Source organism: Suricata suricatta, chromosome 13, assembly GCF_006229205.1.
Source record: "Suricata suricatta isolate VVHF042 chromosome 13, meerkat_22Aug2017_6uvM2_HiC, whole genome shotgun sequence".
NCBI lineage: Eukaryota > Metazoa > Chordata > Mammalia > Carnivora > Herpestidae > Suricata > Suricata suricatta.
The window spans coordinates 8,408,258-8,425,509 of NC_043712.1; the positions used below are offsets into that span (position 1 = coordinate 8,408,258).

At 57.2% G+C, this 17,252-nt stretch overlaps 2 protein-coding genes across 2 annotated transcripts in view; both read right to left on the reverse strand.

The window, feature by feature from the left end:
* Window positions 1-293: 293 nt before the first annotated feature.
* MVB12B (multivesicular body subunit 12B) overlaps window positions 294-17,252 on the reverse strand; it is a 168,775-nt gene continuing 151,816 nt past the window's right edge. The window contains exon 10 of the mRNA XM_029921021.1: window positions 294-3,768. Within this exon, the coding sequence (XP_029776881.1) occupies window positions 3,682-3,768 (87 nt within the window). The 3' untranslated portion in view covers window positions 294-3,681. The remainder of the gene's footprint in view (window positions 3,769-17,252) is intronic.
* LOC115276914 overlaps window positions 12,921-17,252 on the reverse strand; it is a 5,284-nt gene continuing 952 nt past the window's right edge. Inside the window, exons 2-3 of the mRNA XM_029921022.1 lie at window positions 17,047-17,191; window positions 12,921-13,129 (exon numbers count right to left, since the gene is read on the reverse strand). Of these exons, the coding sequence (XP_029776882.1) occupies window positions 12,971-13,129; window positions 17,047-17,191 (304 nt within the window). The 3' untranslated portion in view covers window positions 12,921-12,970. The remainder of the gene's footprint in view (window positions 13,130-17,046; window positions 17,192-17,252) is intronic.

The window sequence follows — 17,252 nt, forward strand, 5'->3', positions numbered from 1 at the left end:
CTGCGGCCTGCTGAGGCGCTCCGTGTCACATGCTTTTATGCAACTGGAGTTTTCATCTTCAAGGAGCACTCCTGAGGGTTGTTCCCCAGAACAGCAGGGCTTTCTAGGCCCTCCTGGATTCCGCGGGTTCATAACTGGGCCGCCTTTCTAGAGGCTGGGAAGGCCGGGGAGGCTGTCCCCCACTCTCCCTCCCCCCCCATGGCATCTGGGAGGAGCCTGGGGAGGACGCGGAGCCCCGAGCCTCCCCAGGGGCGCTGGCCGCCCTCCAGCAGCACCACAGCAGCAAGCTGGGAAAAGGTTAAAACAAACATTTATTTAACAAATTATATTAAGACAATCACACAGTGAAACTTCCCTTCGCCAAATATGAGAGTCACCTCAAATAAATACAGGAAGGACGTTGTCCCCGTGGTAAGGGCACAGCGGCCTGGCCGAGGCCCCAGTGTCACAGGGCAGCTAGTGCGCCTCTTGCTGGGAGAACAGAAGCCCTGTCTCGTGGTGACAGCCGCTGGGGGGCGGCATTCGGCACGGGCAGAGAAAGGGAAAGACCTGAGGGCTCCAGGACTGATGCAGTGCCTGGCTGTGTACCCCTTGCTGGCACTCAGCTGGGTCCAGGCCCTGCTTTGCCCTCGGGCTCCCGGTTCTCAGGGGAGCCCTCGTCTGGTGGAGGGAGCAGGCAGGGGGGGTCACGCCCTTCTCCGAGTACCGTGGCACATTGGGGTGGCGACACTGTCATGCTCGGAGCAGCACAGCTGGTGGCGCTGGGAAGCCCTTTACTGGACGGGCACCGTGGCTCTGGGGCCCGAAGCCTATCTGTCACTTCCCAGCTTGGGCTGTGGACGGGTTGCCACCACTTCATCTCTAACCAGGAGCAACTAAGAGCCACTTCTGGGTACTTGTTTGAGGGGGGAAAATAGGAGAAAATGTGCTTAAAGAGGAGAAATGTGCTAGCGCCTGACCAGGAGCAGGTGCTTAGTACGTGTTAGTCCGTGTCACCCGCTGCACTGCCTTTCAGAACGACACAGGGTGGGGGTGGGCGCAAATGTCAGAGCCTCTGGCGGCCAGCCGTGCAGGGTCAGAGCTTCCAGCCAGGCAGACGGGCGGTCAGGGGGTTGTGACCTGGTCCCAGCTCTCCCAGGGGCAGGCGGCGTGGCCCATATCGGTCCCTGGCCTTGGGGCGGGGAAAGCCTTGATAAAAATTTGCAGAAGAACATGGAGCTCCCCACTTCCCCCTTATACCCACTGGGCCATGTCCAGGGTTTTGGAGAGAGAATGCGTTTTTAGAGGGAAGAGAAGATGGGGGGAGCCTGTGCTCTGGTTGGTCTCTGGGGGAGCAGGGGCCCGGCCGCTGCCCTCCACACTTCCAAGGACCCTTATCCCTCCCTCCCGAAGGGCCACAGGGGAAAGAAAAGGTCGCTCCATCCCAGGGGTGCACCAGGGGTCCAGGGTGTCCCTGTGTCTGCACACGCCCCCCTCCCCCCGCTACTGTCATCACACACTTGCTCTGCTGGGAGCAGCCTAAAATCTACCACAGACACCAACCTTTCCCTAACAGGGTTGCTGCCAAGTGTCCTAATGGTTTAGGGTGACGTTCAGTCACCGCTACACGTAGCTTACATCTACCGTGCCGTGGAGGCCATGACCCAGCCCACGTCCACAGCCGTCTGCCCTCTTCCTGGTGACCCTGCCGTCCCTGTTCTCCATCCGTCCCGTAAATGCAGCATGGCCTGGGGCTCGGGAGGACAGCCACCCTCCCTGCCCGGCTCCTTCTTGCACCCGGACTTGGGCTCCCACAAGGTCGTCTTTGGGACCCCGAGAGCTGGCCGTCAGTCCAGGGCGAAGGGCTGCCAGCTGCTGCGTGTCAGACGGCAAGCTTCCAGTCAGGCGGGGAGCAAAGCGCACAGACCCAGTGCATGGGACAGAAGGAATCAGGGCCGTCCCTCAGTTGGGCTTGGGGTCACAGGTCACGTGGTTTTGGAGCAGCCACCCATGCACCAAGCAGCAGGAGACCCAGGTTCTCCGGGGCCCCTCTAGTTCCCCAGACACACAATCAGCTTATCTCCACGGTCCATTCAAGAACAGCTCAGCACTCGCTCCTTCTTGGTTGAGCACTGTAGTCCTTGGCCTCCTGGGCCCTGGGGGATCCACTGCCTGCCCCTTCTTGCCACTTTGCTGGGTGGGAGGCACAGGAAGGCCATTGCCACCAGGGGCGACCCGGGTCTGGGCAAAGGGAGGGAGAGGTGACCGCGTCCCTACTGCACAGAAATCGGGAAGTATCGCCATGAAGATCCAGAGGTGACAGGCGGGAGGTGGCAGAGCTGGTGGCAGATACGGGAGGTATTTCTGCCCCGCCCCCTCTTGGTAGCTGGCGGCCACCCTCCACACTGCTGGCCAGGTCAGCCCCAGCCACCACGTGCCGTCCCAGGAGCCACGGGGAGGCGGGGACCGTCCCTGGCTGGGGCTCTGCTGTGCTGTCTTCGTGGTGGGGAACCTCACTGCTCTCCATGGCCCCCTCCCCCCAACCTCCCGCCCTCCGGTGACCTTGGAGGTGGGAGATCCCGGCATGCTATGGAATTAAGACTGACCCTGGTGACTGGAGCAGGCAGGCTGTCGGGGGGAGGGTGGCAGCCCTGTTCTCATGGCGAACCTGCGTGGAGCTGAACTTGGCAGCCAGCACTGGGAGAGAGGCCAGTGCGGCCTCTGGCCAGCTGTGGCAGAAATGTCCATGCTGCCCCAGTTCGATGACTGGGCTCAGACGGACTTTTAAAAACCACTCTTGCTGTTGGCAGAGCCGGTCGAGATGCAGCCTGGCTGAGAAGCTGGGTGACCGCGGGGCCACGTCCCCCTGAGGCTGGACACCGGCTCAAGGGTCTCTTCCCCGTAGCCCGGGGGGTGTCTCTGGGTCAGGGCACGGGGCCAAGGCAGCCGGCACACGGGCACTGCATGGGTGAGCCCTTTAGGAGGAACAGGCTGAATGGTGGGTGAGCACAGTGTCCTGGGCGGCCAAACTCACCTCCAAGCAAGCACCAGGTCCCTCGGCCTCTCGTCCAAAAAGCAAGTCCTCTGTGGGGACAGCCGAGTGGCTGCTCCCTGACCTCCGCATGTCCAGTATGTGAACTGGGGGCTGAGTCTGAGGGGTGGCACCGGTGGGGCCAGGGGCCTCTCGGGGACCGCAGGCCTCTTCCTCCCTCGTGTCCTCAGGGCGTGTGCTGTCATGGGTGTGAGGGCCGGTTTGCCGGTGGCCCTGGGTCGGGGTGCTGGCAGAGTCCTGGAGGGGGCGTGCCGAGCTGCCACCCACCTCGGGTTCCCAGAAGGAATGTGCCAACCTAGTGGCAGTCAGAGCGAGCCAGTGGGTCACTGGGCAGCACCGGCACCTGTGCAGGGCCCTCGGGGGACTCCTGCGGGGGTGGGGTGGTGTGGAGGAGGCTGGTGTCACACAGACACACTAGGAGCCACTGGTCACTATAGCAAACACAGGTTAGTCGCGATTATGAACAGTGTCCCCGGGGAGGCAGGGGTGGCCCGTCAGGCAAGCCGATGGCCGAGGACGTAACCGCTCAGCGTCTCCCAGATGAGCCCCCAGGGGGGGTGAGGGCAGGAGGGACCGGACGGGGCGTGGGAGGGGCGCTCAGGAGTCTGGGTGGCTGCGTCTTCTGCCCCGCGGTGGTGTGGCGGCCGGGCTCAGGACTGGGGGACCTGCTGGCAGCGCGTGGGGCTGGGTGGCAGCCGGGCGGCGGCGCTCTGCTCCGTGCGGAAGCTGTACTCGTACTGCGGGAGGGAGTGGGCGGAGAGCAGGTCAGTGGGACCCCGAGCACGGACTCCCCACTCCCCGCTGCTGCCGCGGGGGGCCGCCCGGTCGTGAGGACGGATTCCCGTGCTAGGGGCTGCGGTGCCCAAGGCCAGGCACTGACCCTGGGCCGGGCTGCCTGCCGGGAGAGGGTCGCACCGGGTAAATGCCATCCCACCGCTGACCAGGGGCCGGCGACAGTCACAGGGCACCCTTGGACTCTGTGCTGAGCACGGCTGCCGACACCCCGCGAGATGCAGGGAAGGGGCAGCACCCCACACGTGCGAGGACCGTCCTGAGTGCCCAGAGCTGCCCCCTGACGGGTGTGTGACCGTCCTGGTTAACGGATGAAGGCCCTAGGCTCCCAGCAGTAGTGCCCACACCGGTGCCCAGTCTGGGCCAGGGTGGCACCCAGAGGGGCACACTTGTGCACCTCATACTTAAGACTGAAGCTCACCTGACCCCAGGGCTGGAAGCGCACACAGGTCGGCGGGCTCTGAGTCTGATGGAGACTCAGAGAGGCAGGGCCCTCTGCTCGGGGGGAGGGGGCCCCGCAGTTCCCCCCTGATGGCCCGGTGGGCATCCAGGCGTGGGGCTGGTGTGCCAGGCAAGAGCGGACACAGGCGAAGAGTGCCCTCCTGCAGACACGGGCCTGCCGGCCTGAGCCACAGGGGCTGGGGGTGGGGGGGGGCCTGTGGCCAGCAGCCCGGTCCGTTATGTGCCGAAGCCGCCGTGTGGTCCTAGGGGTTTAGGAGTGAGGAGCTTGGATCAGGTCAGTGGTCGTTAGACATTTTTTTAAGTGTTTATTTTTGAGAGAGCGAGCAGAGGAGGGGTGGGGATAGAGGGTCTGAACCAGGTTCTGTTCTGCTGACAGCAGAGAGCCTCATGTGGGGCTCGAACTCGAAAACCGTGAGATCTTGACCTGCGCCGAGGTTGGGGCTGAGCCCACAGGCGCCCCTGTGAAACATTTGAAAACGTATCTAAAGACTTTTGGGCAGTAGAACTGCCCTAAAAAGGGGCTTCTCTATGTAAAAACAGAGCAGAGTGGAGCCGCCGTGGTTGAACTTGGCCTCCAGCTGAGGCTGTTTCCTCAGGGACACTGTGGGGAGGTGGGTATGAGGTCTGGCCTGGCCCCTGCCCCCAGGTGGGCTGCCTACGGCACGGAGAACAGCTAAGTGCTGACGGCTTTAGGGGTCCGTCGAGAATGACAGCTTTCCCTCAAGCAGGAAGGGTGGGGAGGCAGAGGCAGCCCCGCAGCCACCCCTGCTTGGGGACCCCAAGGGCTGAGCCAGGACAGGCGGACCCCAGATGTGTGCTGGCCCCATCCTGTCTGGAGTACCTCAGCGCCGCAGCTGTGACTGTGGTCCCTACAGCCATCTGCCGCCAGGGGGACGGGAGGGAAAGAGGTGGAGGGTGACGCACACAGGTCTCTGCCCCTCTCTGAACCTCAGTGAACCTATCTCTAAAGTGGGGTCACATTACGAAGTGCTGGGGTGCTTAGGTGGCTCAGCCGGTTGAGCCTCTGACTCTTGATTCGGGCTCAGGTCATACCTCACGGTTTGTTGGTTCGAGCCCCAGGTTGGGCTCTGTGCTGATGGCTCAGGGCCTGCTTGGGATTCTCTCTCTCCCATTCTCTCAAAAATAAATATGAAAAAGGAAAAATGCTGGCGAGGCTGTGGAGAAAAGGGAACTCTTGTGCCCTGCTGGGAACACAAACTGGTGCATCACCCGGAGGATCCTCAGAAAACCGAACCATCGACCCAGCAGCGCCACTGAACTCCAGCTCAGCCAGATGTCTGCACCCCCACGTTCCCTGCAGCGTCGTGGAGAGTGGCCACGCCAGAGACAGCCTCGCGCCCTCTGACAGATGAAGAGGTGGCGGGTGTATACATGCCGCGGGACACTACTCAGCCATAAAAATCGAAATCTTGCCATTTGCAACAGCATGGCTGGACCTTGAGGGCACTGTGTGCAGTGAAAGAAGTCTGAGAAAGACACCAGGTGACTTCACTGTGGGATCTAAAAAAAACCACCCCCCCACACTTCCAGGTACAGAGAACAGATCGGGGCTCCCCAGGGGGAGGGTGTGTGGATGGGCAACAGGGCTCAAAAGGTACCGATTCCAGTTGTAAAATAAGTCACAGGGAGTCACATACGGCATGGCGACTAGGGGTGGTGCTGATCAGGAAGTTGCTAAGCACAAACCCGAAAGGTTCCCAGCACAAACATTTGTAACCACAGTGACAAATGCTGACTCACTGTGATTATTTTGCAATCTGTATGAATATGGATTATGTTGTGCACCTGAAGCTAGTGGCGTATGTCAGTTAAGCCTCGCTGAGAGGTGGGGTCACAATCTACTCCCAGGGCCAACTGGGAAGACGGAGTGAGCTACTGCAGGCTATGGACCGGGCAGGCACTCACTGCACATCTGTTGGCTACTTTGGAAAATCTATTAAAGCAGCTCCCAACCTGCTCACTTTTGGGCGCCCTGGTGACCAGGGCAGAGGCCACGGCTGGACTCCCACCCCAGGAGGCTGGCCCAGGGGCCGGTGCCAGACAAGGCTGCCTTTGGAGCAAAGTCTGGGACAATACCGCCACCTGGTGGCTGCTCAGGTGCATCGCGACAGGGCAAGGTTCCTCGGTGATTCCACCAGCACCCACCACCTCGCTGGGCACTGGGGCCACAGCATGTGCAGGCCAGCGCCATTAGCCCAAGTGGGCAACACAGGAGGAAAGGCAAGGTGTGGGAGAACATGAGTGGCTTCTTCCAGTGGCTGAGGGGGGTCTCCAGCGGCACCCAAGGGAAGGAGCCTGGCTGGGGAGACAGATGTGGGGATGTTTCAAGAGAAGCACACTGCCCAGCACTTGGGGGTGGAGGACCCGGAGGTGTGGCCAGTGAGGAGAGCAGAGGGAAGGCAGGAGCGCCCGGGTGGCAGAGGCTGGGGATGGGGTCACTGGAACACCGAGTGGCCTCCTTAGTAGAAGCAGTTCTGGGTGGACACAGGTTCAGAGAAGCCAGTGTGGACTGGTGGGTGGGGCTACCCTCAGGGGCCAGGAGAGAGGGCACCCAGGGCCAGAGGCATGGCAGGCACACGTAGAGCCCCTGGCAGAGCGCAGATCCTGACGCTGAAGGTCTAGGGTGGAGCCCAAGATCCTACACTTACAACCCACTGCCAGGTGACCTGCTGCTGCTGTTCTGGGGACTAGTTCAGGCAATTCTGTGGCCCAAACAGTGGGGCGTGGGAATGGATGTGGGCGCGCATGGACAGAAAGGTCAGGGCTGGGGATGCTGTGGGAGGGACCTCACTCTGGGGCTCTGCTCTGGCTGCTCTGGGGCCATGCCTGGGAGATGTCCGCCCGGGGCCGTGGACAGAAGGCACCTTGCAAAGCAGGAAGTCCAGGATGCACACACTGCCTTTTCCTGATTCACAGCCCGCGCATGCCCCTCCCCCGCCCCCCTACTAGCAGGCCTCGGCTCCTGGTGCAGCGCACAGATTGCCACCCCCCTGCCCCCTTCCTACCCTTGGGAGCTTTCCCTTTTTAGGTTATCGTGGCTGCAGAAAAGCATTACCGCCCTACCCCCACGTCTTGTTTTCTCTAACTCCCCAAATGAAATTTCAACATATGTCCCCAGACATAATCCCCCTTAGGCTGCGGATAACCCTTCCCACAGACACTGTCTTCTGCCCGGGATTGCTGGCCCCAAAGTGTTTGCCCAAGAGACTAGGGCCGCTTCTGGAAGGTCTTTCACTCCCTTGGGCAAACAGCAAGTACCTTTGAAGGTGGATTTGGGCCCGGATCTGTTTACTCAAGACATTAGTCTCCTGCATAAGGAAAACCTGCACTCGCGTACAAACAGCAAATCCTTTTTGAATTAAAAAAAATTTCAATTAAAAAGCATTTGGGGTCGCAGAGCTGAGAGCCCAGCTGAGCAGCGCCGGGTCATGGCGCCCTCTGGTGGGCACAGGCCATCACAGCAGCTGGGCCTGGCGGTCTCTCCGGGAAAGAGATGTCACTGTCAGGGACTCTCTTTGGGGCTTTCTGGGGGCCCGGGGACCGCGTGCCTCTGTCTGGGAGACCCTGCAGCTGAGGCATCAGGCCTCTCTAGCTGCAGTGCGTGTGCCCCAGCTTCCAAAAGCCTTTTGCCATAGTAAGGGCCTCATCCCGGTAAGTGGGAGACCTTACCGGGTCTGGGCTTCCAGCCGCACTGTGGAGGCAGAGTCGCTTAGGCCCAGCCTTGCTGGCTCAAACCCTCACCCGTCACAAAGGTGTGAGAACCACCGGAGACAATTTGTGTGAAAGCACCCTGAGAATGAAGAAGCCCGTCCTCCTGATGCATCGGAATCAAGATTTTTTAACCACAGCCACTGAGGCCCGGGCGCTGCCCCTGTGGGGGTGGCTCAGCTTGCCTGGCCCGACAGCGTCAGCAGTTTCCAGAGGCACCAGGAGACCTTACCGGTGAGGCGGGTGGAGAGTCACTGCCTGGAAACTTTGACCAAACAGACTACAGTCCCCGATTTACGATGCTTCGACGTAGATTTTCCGACTTTAAGAAGGTGCAAAACTGATACACATTCAGCGGAAACCATACCTCAGAATTTGAATTTGGTATTTTCCCAGCCAGCGACATGCTGTACGGAACTGAAACTGTCCTGTGATGCCCGACAGCCTCGCGGCCATGGGGCTCGACAACTGATACCTGATGGCCACGCCGTGCCCGTACGGCCACCCTGTCGTCACTTTCAGTGTCCTACTCAACAAATTACGTGAGCTGGTCAGTGTTCCGCTACAACAGGCTTTGTGTCAGATGCTTCTGCTCTGGGAGTCCAAGGTAGGCCAGGCGAAGCCAGGATGTTTGGTAAGTTGAGTGTATCAAGTGCATTTTCAACTCACACTGTTTGCAGCTTACAGTCGATTTACTGGGACGAAACCCCGCTGTAAGGTAAGATCTTCAGAGGGAAAAAAGGACAAGCACGTACCCTTCCTCCCTGGGCCCAGTAATGATCAAATCAGAGGCTCCAGAGGAGAAAGGAGAGTATGGGGTTATTTGTAGCGCCTGAGCAGTGCAGATTCGGAAGCTGAGGCCCGGGGAAGGACAGGACTTCCTAGAGGCCCAGAGGAAGCCAGAGCAAAGCAGGACGAGGCCCGCAGTGCCCCCCACGGGCAGGTGCAGTGGTGGCGGGGCACCCGGTGTCAGGCTGGCACCTGCACCCTCCTCTCATGCAGATGGGACTCAGAGGTGGGGGCAGACGGACAAACGTGAACAACGAGCCAGTGCCAGTGTAAGTGGGCCCTGGGGTGGATCGTGGAAGGCCTGGAAGGGGGTGCCGGGAACAGGCCTGGGGGGGCCGGGCTGGGCCTCGGAGGCCTGGCCAGGTGAGGGCAGGCGGAGGGGAAGCGAAGGCGCCAAGATTGAGGCCAACAAGAGGTCTGGGTCGGGGGTGAACCGACACTGAAGGGGGGCCTGGTCACCTCCAGACGGCCCTGCCCTCCCAAGCCCGTCCTGGCACCTGCTCTGGTTCCTCACAGCCCAGGCCTCCACTCTGCTCCTCGCCCAAGGCTCAACCCCTCTCGGAGTGTCCGCGGCGGACGCCTCTCCTCACTTCAGGGCTGGAGTCCCTTGCTCTCCAGAAGCCTGGCTTCTGGACCTCAGCCCCTGTGGGAGGTAGAAGCGGGGGCCCCTGTGAGGGGCGGGCACGGAAGGGCCTCGCGTCCCCACAGGGCAGCTCGTCTGTGTGCCGGGGAGGCCCGTGCAGCCGATCTGAATACGGCCAGCCCTCCAAGCTCCTGAAGCGGAGACGGAGGGCCAGGCCCCCGGCCTGGGACGCTTTGTGGTTTCATTCCCCCCTGGGAGTCCTTGTTTCCTACTCGGACTGCGTGTGGTTCTACGTGATCTCTGAAGAACTGGGTGAAGGCGGGGGGAGCACTGGGGTCCTGACAGGCATGTGGAATTGCTTTACCCAAGGGAGGGCAGCCTGTGGGCACAGGGGAGGGGAGTACAGGACCCCTCCCCGCATTCTGTGAGGTTCTAAACACCCTGCGGCTGGGGAACAGGCCTGGAGCTCAGGGCTCAGGGATTACAGCCATGGCCCCTGTGGTCACTGACAAGGTGAGGGGCGTGGCAGGAGCCGTGCCCTCCGAGTCAGCGTGCTGGGACCGAATCCTCGGGCCCCGTGTAGCTGGCATTGCCGGCTTTCCACAGAAGGTGAGCAAACCAGGGCTCTGAGAGTCTGAGCAGCCTTTCCGAGGCCCCCAGGGCTTGGGGCGCTGCAGGGAGGCGGCCTTCCCCACCACCGCGGTGGGGCAGGGGATTCTCTGGTCCTGCAGCAACTCCACAGCGCGGCCGGTGCAGCTCCCGCAAGCCCTTGGGGAAGCCGCGTCTGCGTCTGTTCTGGCCTTTCTGTTGGGTTCCTGGGCTCTGAGAGAGCAGCAAGCCCGAGTTGGGGCCCTGAGCCCCACCCAGGCCCACTGCCGGGTCTTTCCTAGATGATGGTCTGAGGAAGGACCCATCTGAGGCCCCCCTGCTCCAGCAGGAAGTGTCTGTCTGGGCCCATACCCAGCACAGCACCAGCCAGAACGGGGCCCCGAAGCAGCTGCTCAACCCATGAATGCACAACCTTCCAGTGAGTCAGCCCCTGCCTCTCTCCACTCTGGGCATCCAGACCCCTTTCATTCTGAACACCCAGCCCTCCCCCTGTCCCCTGCCTGGACTCCCAGGAGGGGACAGTGATATCCACTCACTGCCCTAAGCAGCCTGCCTCCCTGGGCTCGGGGCCAGGAGAGCCCCCCACTCCCGAGGCACCCTCAGCTCACAAAGAACCTTCCAGCTAGCCCAACGGAGGAGGCGTATCAGAGACCTCCGGAGAGTGGAGCATTGACTCCCATATCCCGGCCCCATCACACAGCCCCAGGCTCCCCCCTCTTCCGGAGCGAGGTCTGAATGGTTTCTGCAGAGACCTCTCCTCCCCCGCAGCCCAGCACCGAGTCCTAAATGGGCCAGGGCCAGTCACACCTTTGTGCCTTCCACACACTGTGCTCACTAGGACACTGTCTCCCGTGAACAGCTCAACTCTACTGTCCTTCGAGGCCCAGCTAAGGGGGCACCTGGTCTGGGCCATGTTCCCTCCTCCCCTGGGGAGAATTCCTCACAAACCCCTGGCCTCCACGGCACTTCCCATGTCCCTCGGCGCCCGGGCAGGATGGATCACGGTCATTTACGGAGCCCTGGAGCCTCGTGGAGGTTGTGGTCTAGAACAGGTGGACGGGTGGGTGGCTGGGTGAATAATGGATACAGGGGTGGATGGGTGGCACAGGATGGGTGACGGAAGGGACAGAACGGTCTCTGGGAACAGTGCAATGCAAAGGACAGAAGGCAGGCAGCTTAGGGACTTGTGTTCTCAGGCAGGCCAGAGGTCATTCTGGGTTTCAGTCCTTTGTGGAAGCAGCCTGGGTCCAGCCGTGGGTTTTCTGAATCCCTGCAGCCCTCTGAGCGGGAGGCGCCCTGGCGTGTGGTATTTAACTCACGTGTGGAAGGTCCTGAGCCTGGGGCTGGTCTCCACCAGCCCCGTGAGAGCAAGATTGTGCGTCTAAGTGTGAACTGTGTTGGTGTCTCCGCGCACTGTCTGCAAGCTGGAGGGTCACACACCGTTGGCCTGTGGGGTGTTTAACACCGAGAGGTTGAGAGATTGCATAAAAGGCCAACACTTCCCAGCCTTTACCAGACAGACGGGGCTGCGGCAAGTCTGCGTGTCGGGCTTGGTGACCGGAGGCTGCTTCCTTCAGAGAAGCGGGCGCTCTCTGGTTTGCCACACTCCCCGCCCCTCCCTACCAACCGCCCAGGGGCAACTGCCATTATTACTGTGGTTGACTTTGTGAGTGTGTGGGGTTGACGGGGAAAAGGAAGCCAGAGAGTGAAATGACTCTTGTAACCATGACTATAAAAAGGAGGAAAATGAAAGCCCAGGAAGGCCATGCAATTTTTCGGAAAACGGTGGGGGGAAGCGCGTTTTGTGTCGGAACTGAAGATTGCTGTGTGATTGACAAGGGCACAGAGGGGTGTCTTACTGCCCCTCGTCCCCCCCCCCCCCCGCCCCGGCCCCCTGCAGGGCTGCTGGCCTGGTGGGTGCCTGGGTGGCCCGCCTATCTGCTCTGCTGTGGACGCAGTTTGCTGCTGAAAACGCCACTTCTGAGTCCACAAGCAGCGGCGGGCATCCCGGAGCTCGCCTGGACTTGACCTAAAAAAGGCGGATGTTTGTATCTGCCCTCTCCTAGGTTATTCCCCCCCCTCCTAAGGTAGTTGTAGGAAGTATTTAAAACCATAGCACTCCCCGGCACTGGGATGTGAGAGGCCGTGGGTTGCTCTGGGAAAGTGCTCTCCCTGTTCTTTCTGTACCTACCTGACAGGCACCTGCTTGGAGTTCAGTTTTGGGGGGGTCGCTTTAAAACTTGGGGGATGGGGCGCCTGGGTGGCTCAGTCAGTTAAGCGGCCGACTTCGGCTCAGGTCATGATCTCACGGTTCGTGGGTTCAAGCCCTGCGTTGGGCTCTGTGCTGACAGCTCAGATCCTGGAGCCTGCTTCTGATTCTGTGTCTCTCTCTCTACCCTGCCCCCTGCTCATGTTGTCTCTCTCTCTCTCTCTCAAAAATAAATAAAAGCATTAAAAAAAAAAAAAAAAAAACTTGGGGAATAAGAGTTCCTGAACCATGGAGAGGAAAATCCTGTCCTGAAGGCTTTGGTGGGCGACCACTTAGTCATCCTGACCTCAGTTTGCGCCATCGAGGGCACACCTCATCACGGGGACGGGGATTCTGTCCGCCACGCACCTGCCTGGTCTCTCACTTCCGTGCTGAATGCCCTGGGCCACCGTGGGAGTGTCGGGGGGGGCACTGCCGCCTGCAGAACCGAAGGGGCGGTGGGGACCGGGGGCTCAGAGACTCTCAGAATTAGGAGCTCTATTAATATAATCTAGCGTATTAATATGCTGTAGAGAAAATATACGATCATTTCAATAGATGATTAAAAGACATTTATCAAAAGCCACCATCCATTCCTGATAAAAAACATTTAGAAAAATAGAAACAGACGGCTAGTTCTTTAACAGGATTAAAAAGAAAAAAAAACCTGTCTTCACAGAGCCAGCCAAAGCGCAGCATTACGGGTTAATGTTGAAATTAGAAACTTCTATGAACACGCAGGTACGACGAGGCGGCGCAGCGGCCGGCTGGCACCGGACGGAGGCCGCCTGGGCGGTAGCAGGTGAAACCGCCTGCCAGGGACGCCACAGGAAAGCGGCAGAAAGGCCAGGAGAGACTGCAGAAGCTGGTGAGGAGCCCGCAGCTTCTGGATACACAAATGTCGGGAAACATGAAAACATAAAACACCTGGAATGACCCAAACAGCAGCGTGCAGGGGCTCTCCAAAGAACCCCGTTCTGCTCTGCTCGCTCCGCCTAAAATGCCAATCACGCCTCTGTCCATTTATGTAGTCAACTTGGTGACAGGAAACGCTAGAACAGCGTTTTTGGGACCTCCCCTCTCCCCGCCCTCAAAAGATTCTGAAGTTAAGCTGGAAGAATTATCATGTGACTATAACTGGGGAGATTTTGGGGTCGTAAAGGGAGAACTCTATGACATAGTAAAGCTTATTCTAAAGCCGTAAGATTCAGAACAGTGTGGCGATAGTGTAAAAAGAACGGAGAAGAATAGCAAAAGAAAGGTTACCTGATCCCCTTACATAGTGAAACAATATGAGAAAGAAGGCATTTAAGTCTCACTGAAGTGGGGGCGCCCGGGCCGCTCAGTCAGTTAAGCGTCTGACTCTTGATCTTGGCTCAGGTCAGGAGAGCTCATGGTTGTGATCTTGAGCCCCGCGTCCAGCTCTGCCTGCGCCTGCTTCAAGTTCTCAAGATTCTCTCTCCCCCTCTCCCTCTTCCCCTTCCCCCTCTCCCCTGCTTGCATTCTGTCTTGTTCTCTCTCAAAAAAAAATTTTTTTTCACTGAAGAAAGTAATCCATGTTCAGAAAACCAGCTAACACTATGGGAGAAAATAAAGCTGGTCCTAATTCTTATCTTCCAATAAATTTCAGATGGGTTAAGAAGCTGAGAAGAATTTAGAATTTTAATATATTAAAATATGAAGGAGTGGAAGAAAATAGGACTGATTATTTTTATAATCTAACGATGACACAAAACCCAAAATAGATCAAGTGTTAAAAACAAAAACAGTGCCCACGAAAAAGTGAAGACTACGATGTAGCAGAACACATCATTGACAAGATGAACCACTAGTTAAAGTGTGTGTGAACCTACGACGGAGAGAAAGTTGTTACAAAGAACATGAATTCTTGGTTTTTAAATTTTATTTTAGGGAGAGGGCGAGCAAGAGGGAGAAACCCAAGCAGGCTGTGTGCGTAGCCTGATGTGGTTCTTCATCCCACAACCCTGGGATCGTGACCTGAGCTAAAATCAAAAGTCGGATGCTCAACTGCCAAGGTGCCCCAAGAGCATAAAGAATTTTTAAAAACAAATTAAAAAAAATCAAGCCAACAGAAAACTTTGGGCAGGGGGCACGAACAGAAAAGATCCACAAAATAACTACAAATAGGCAATAACCATATGAAAGAATGTTCACCTTTAAATACTGGTATGCCCAGCTGTGGTTAGAGAATGGCGGGGGGGGGGTACCCCTCATACACTACGGGGTGGAGTGGGGGAGGTTTCAGTGGCACCCCCTTCTGGAAGACAAAGTGGTAATATATATTCTTCTAAAGGAAGACCCAGAGGAGCAAAGACACATGTACAAAGAAATATACTGCAGCAGCATAAGAGGGAATAATTGGAAACACCTCAAAAGTCAGACAATAGTGGATTGCTTAAGTAAGTTACGGCATAATCATAAAAGGGAACCGCACGTAGTCATTAAACAGAACGAGGCAGGTCGTCTGTGCAGAACGATATGGAAGGTTGCGCCAAGTGCGAAGCCAGGTACCAAGGATCATGCGCAGCGTGAGCCGACCGAACGCGTGCGCGTGCGTCTGCGTGCGTCCGCCTTTTACTTTACGTGTTGGTGACGTCTGCAGTTTTATAAACATGCACAACCTCAGAACTCAAGGGGGAACACTCTAAATATTTAAAAAACGGATTCTGATTGGCAGGGTAGCTGCTTAGGATGATAAGCCGTCCAAGAGATCTGCTCCACCTAATGGGGAGGGAGCGAACCTCGTCTGCGGCACCGAACTGGGTCCTATCCCGAAGAGTCTATGAAGTGGTGGTCCCCGAGCTACTCCCCATATTTCAAAAGAAGCCGACCACTTCTTGTGAGCCTTCAGAAAGACCACCCATTAAACTAATTTATTAGGTTTCTTTCTTTGGGGCTGGAATGATCTCAACTCCGTGTGTAAGAATTTGGGTGGTGGCTCTATGCAATAATGTTAAAAGGGGAGAAGACCAGGCTAACTTCTATTTATTTAACTAACTTTTATTTAATAAGTAAGTCAGGAAACATTTATTTCCCAAAACGTATTAGCTTCCTCACTGAAAAATAAAAGATTCTGGCTGGTGAAAAAACCTTTCATCTGGAGACACGGCGGCGGATTTCCTACTGCAGTTTCTGATCTGACCACTAGATGGTGCAAAGGGACCACAGATTTTGCAACGTCTCCCTCGCATGAAATTCTTTACCGTTAATAAGCACAATGAAAGCATTCCAAAAGTAGAAAGAATGAACAATTGTGCTGGGACATGAACATTTTGCTTTTATAAAATTGGGACTCTGCCATTTCATTACGGACACAAAAATCTTCTGCCTCGCTTTCTTCCCGCATATGGCGGTCCCAGGCCTACTCGCATCCATTTGTAGGGGCCTGCAGAAGTCTGTGCAAAGCGGATGCCCAAAAGTTGAATTCAGAAATTCTTTTTACCTTGCGCCGCCACGTGTGTTTCCGTTAATTTCACCTCAATGTCGTGACGTAAATGCTAGTGGAATCGGCCCCAAGCTAAATAAGCAAGAAGCTCCATTTTTCAACATACAAACACATAAAGATGTCAGCTCAAACTGTTTACTAATTAACACTTAAAAAGACACAAATTAGATATGCGTGGCTAAGAGCAATTATAATCAAGACGAATTTCTCTAGTCATTTGGGAACTGAGAAAAATGCCTAATTGCTGGAACCAATGTTTTAAAAACTGAAATCACGCCAGTTAGCAAATATGTTCATTTAAAGAACATTCCACGTGACTACACTCTTGAGGATTGACTACAAACATGAGAACAAGGAAAATATTTAGGTATAAAATTAAAATTTTAAGCTCCCTTAGATTTATAACTTCTTCATTAAATACGTCTGCAAACAGCAGCCCATAAAAACCTGTAGCAATTAAGTGGTTAAATGAACTGCTTCCCTTGTCAATTTTAAGGGAGTGATTAGTATTAGCTCGTCCCTTTACTAATTAGGTTCTCCTGTGTCTTTCAGCTCTAAAGGCGGCCGAAAATGGAGGCTGTGTGCCCTACAAGGAAGCATAGGGGGCTGATGAGGCTTGCCTCGCCGAGCTGAATTTTCAGTGTGGCGCCCACTGGAGGGAGGGTGAGCCTCGTGTTCCTGTGGGAGGTGGGCAGCGGGTGGGGAGACGGCTGTGCCCGGAGCTGGGAGGCAGGGCGGGCGCTGGGGGCCACTTCCTCTAAAGAACCGTTGGCTCCTATTTCTAAAAGGCTTGCGGGGTTGTTCTGCATGTGGTACGAAATCTACAACCAAGGCTGCTGGAGGGGTGACACTGGGGACGGCCAGGGCCACAGGGCAGGTGGGGCAGTGGGCGGGGAGGAAGGACAGCCCGAATGGTAAAGGGGACAGAGCCACCGGGATTATTTTAGGGGCTGCTGCCCTTCCCCCTGGCTGTGACGGCGAATCCATCAGATGGGGAAGCGGGTCAGCTGCCTACAAGGGACATAAAGAGCGGCAGACACGGGGAGTATTTATACGCCCATCTTCTCTGAGAGAAGACGCTTCATCACAGGGATTGGCTGTGAAATTACCCTTTTCCTGACTCCTGAACAGAGACGACCTTTCGTCTGGGCATCGGGAAGGACAGTAAGGGTTGTGATGGGACACGGTCCCCCAGGGCTGCCACCACTCTCCTGCTGCCCAGCCGCGTGGGGGAGGGGCCCGGGCCAGAAAGCCTCCCCATCACTGCCACCCATCACTTCCCACGGCTGAGGGGAGACGAGCAAAAACTCACTTTCTCGTGCCTCAGACTAACTTACACGGCAGATGCCCTGCTCCGAGCCGGGGATGGATGTGGACGGCAAGGAATGTGCCTGCTGGATGACAGGCCGGGCCGCTCTGGATGCGGGAGCAGCAGCTGTCGGACCCACGCTCCGGCTGCGGTGGGGGGTGGGGCCATCAGGCCTGCGGAGAGGAGCGCAGGGGACTTGCCCCAGAGCCACGTCTACACGGAAGACTTGGCAAG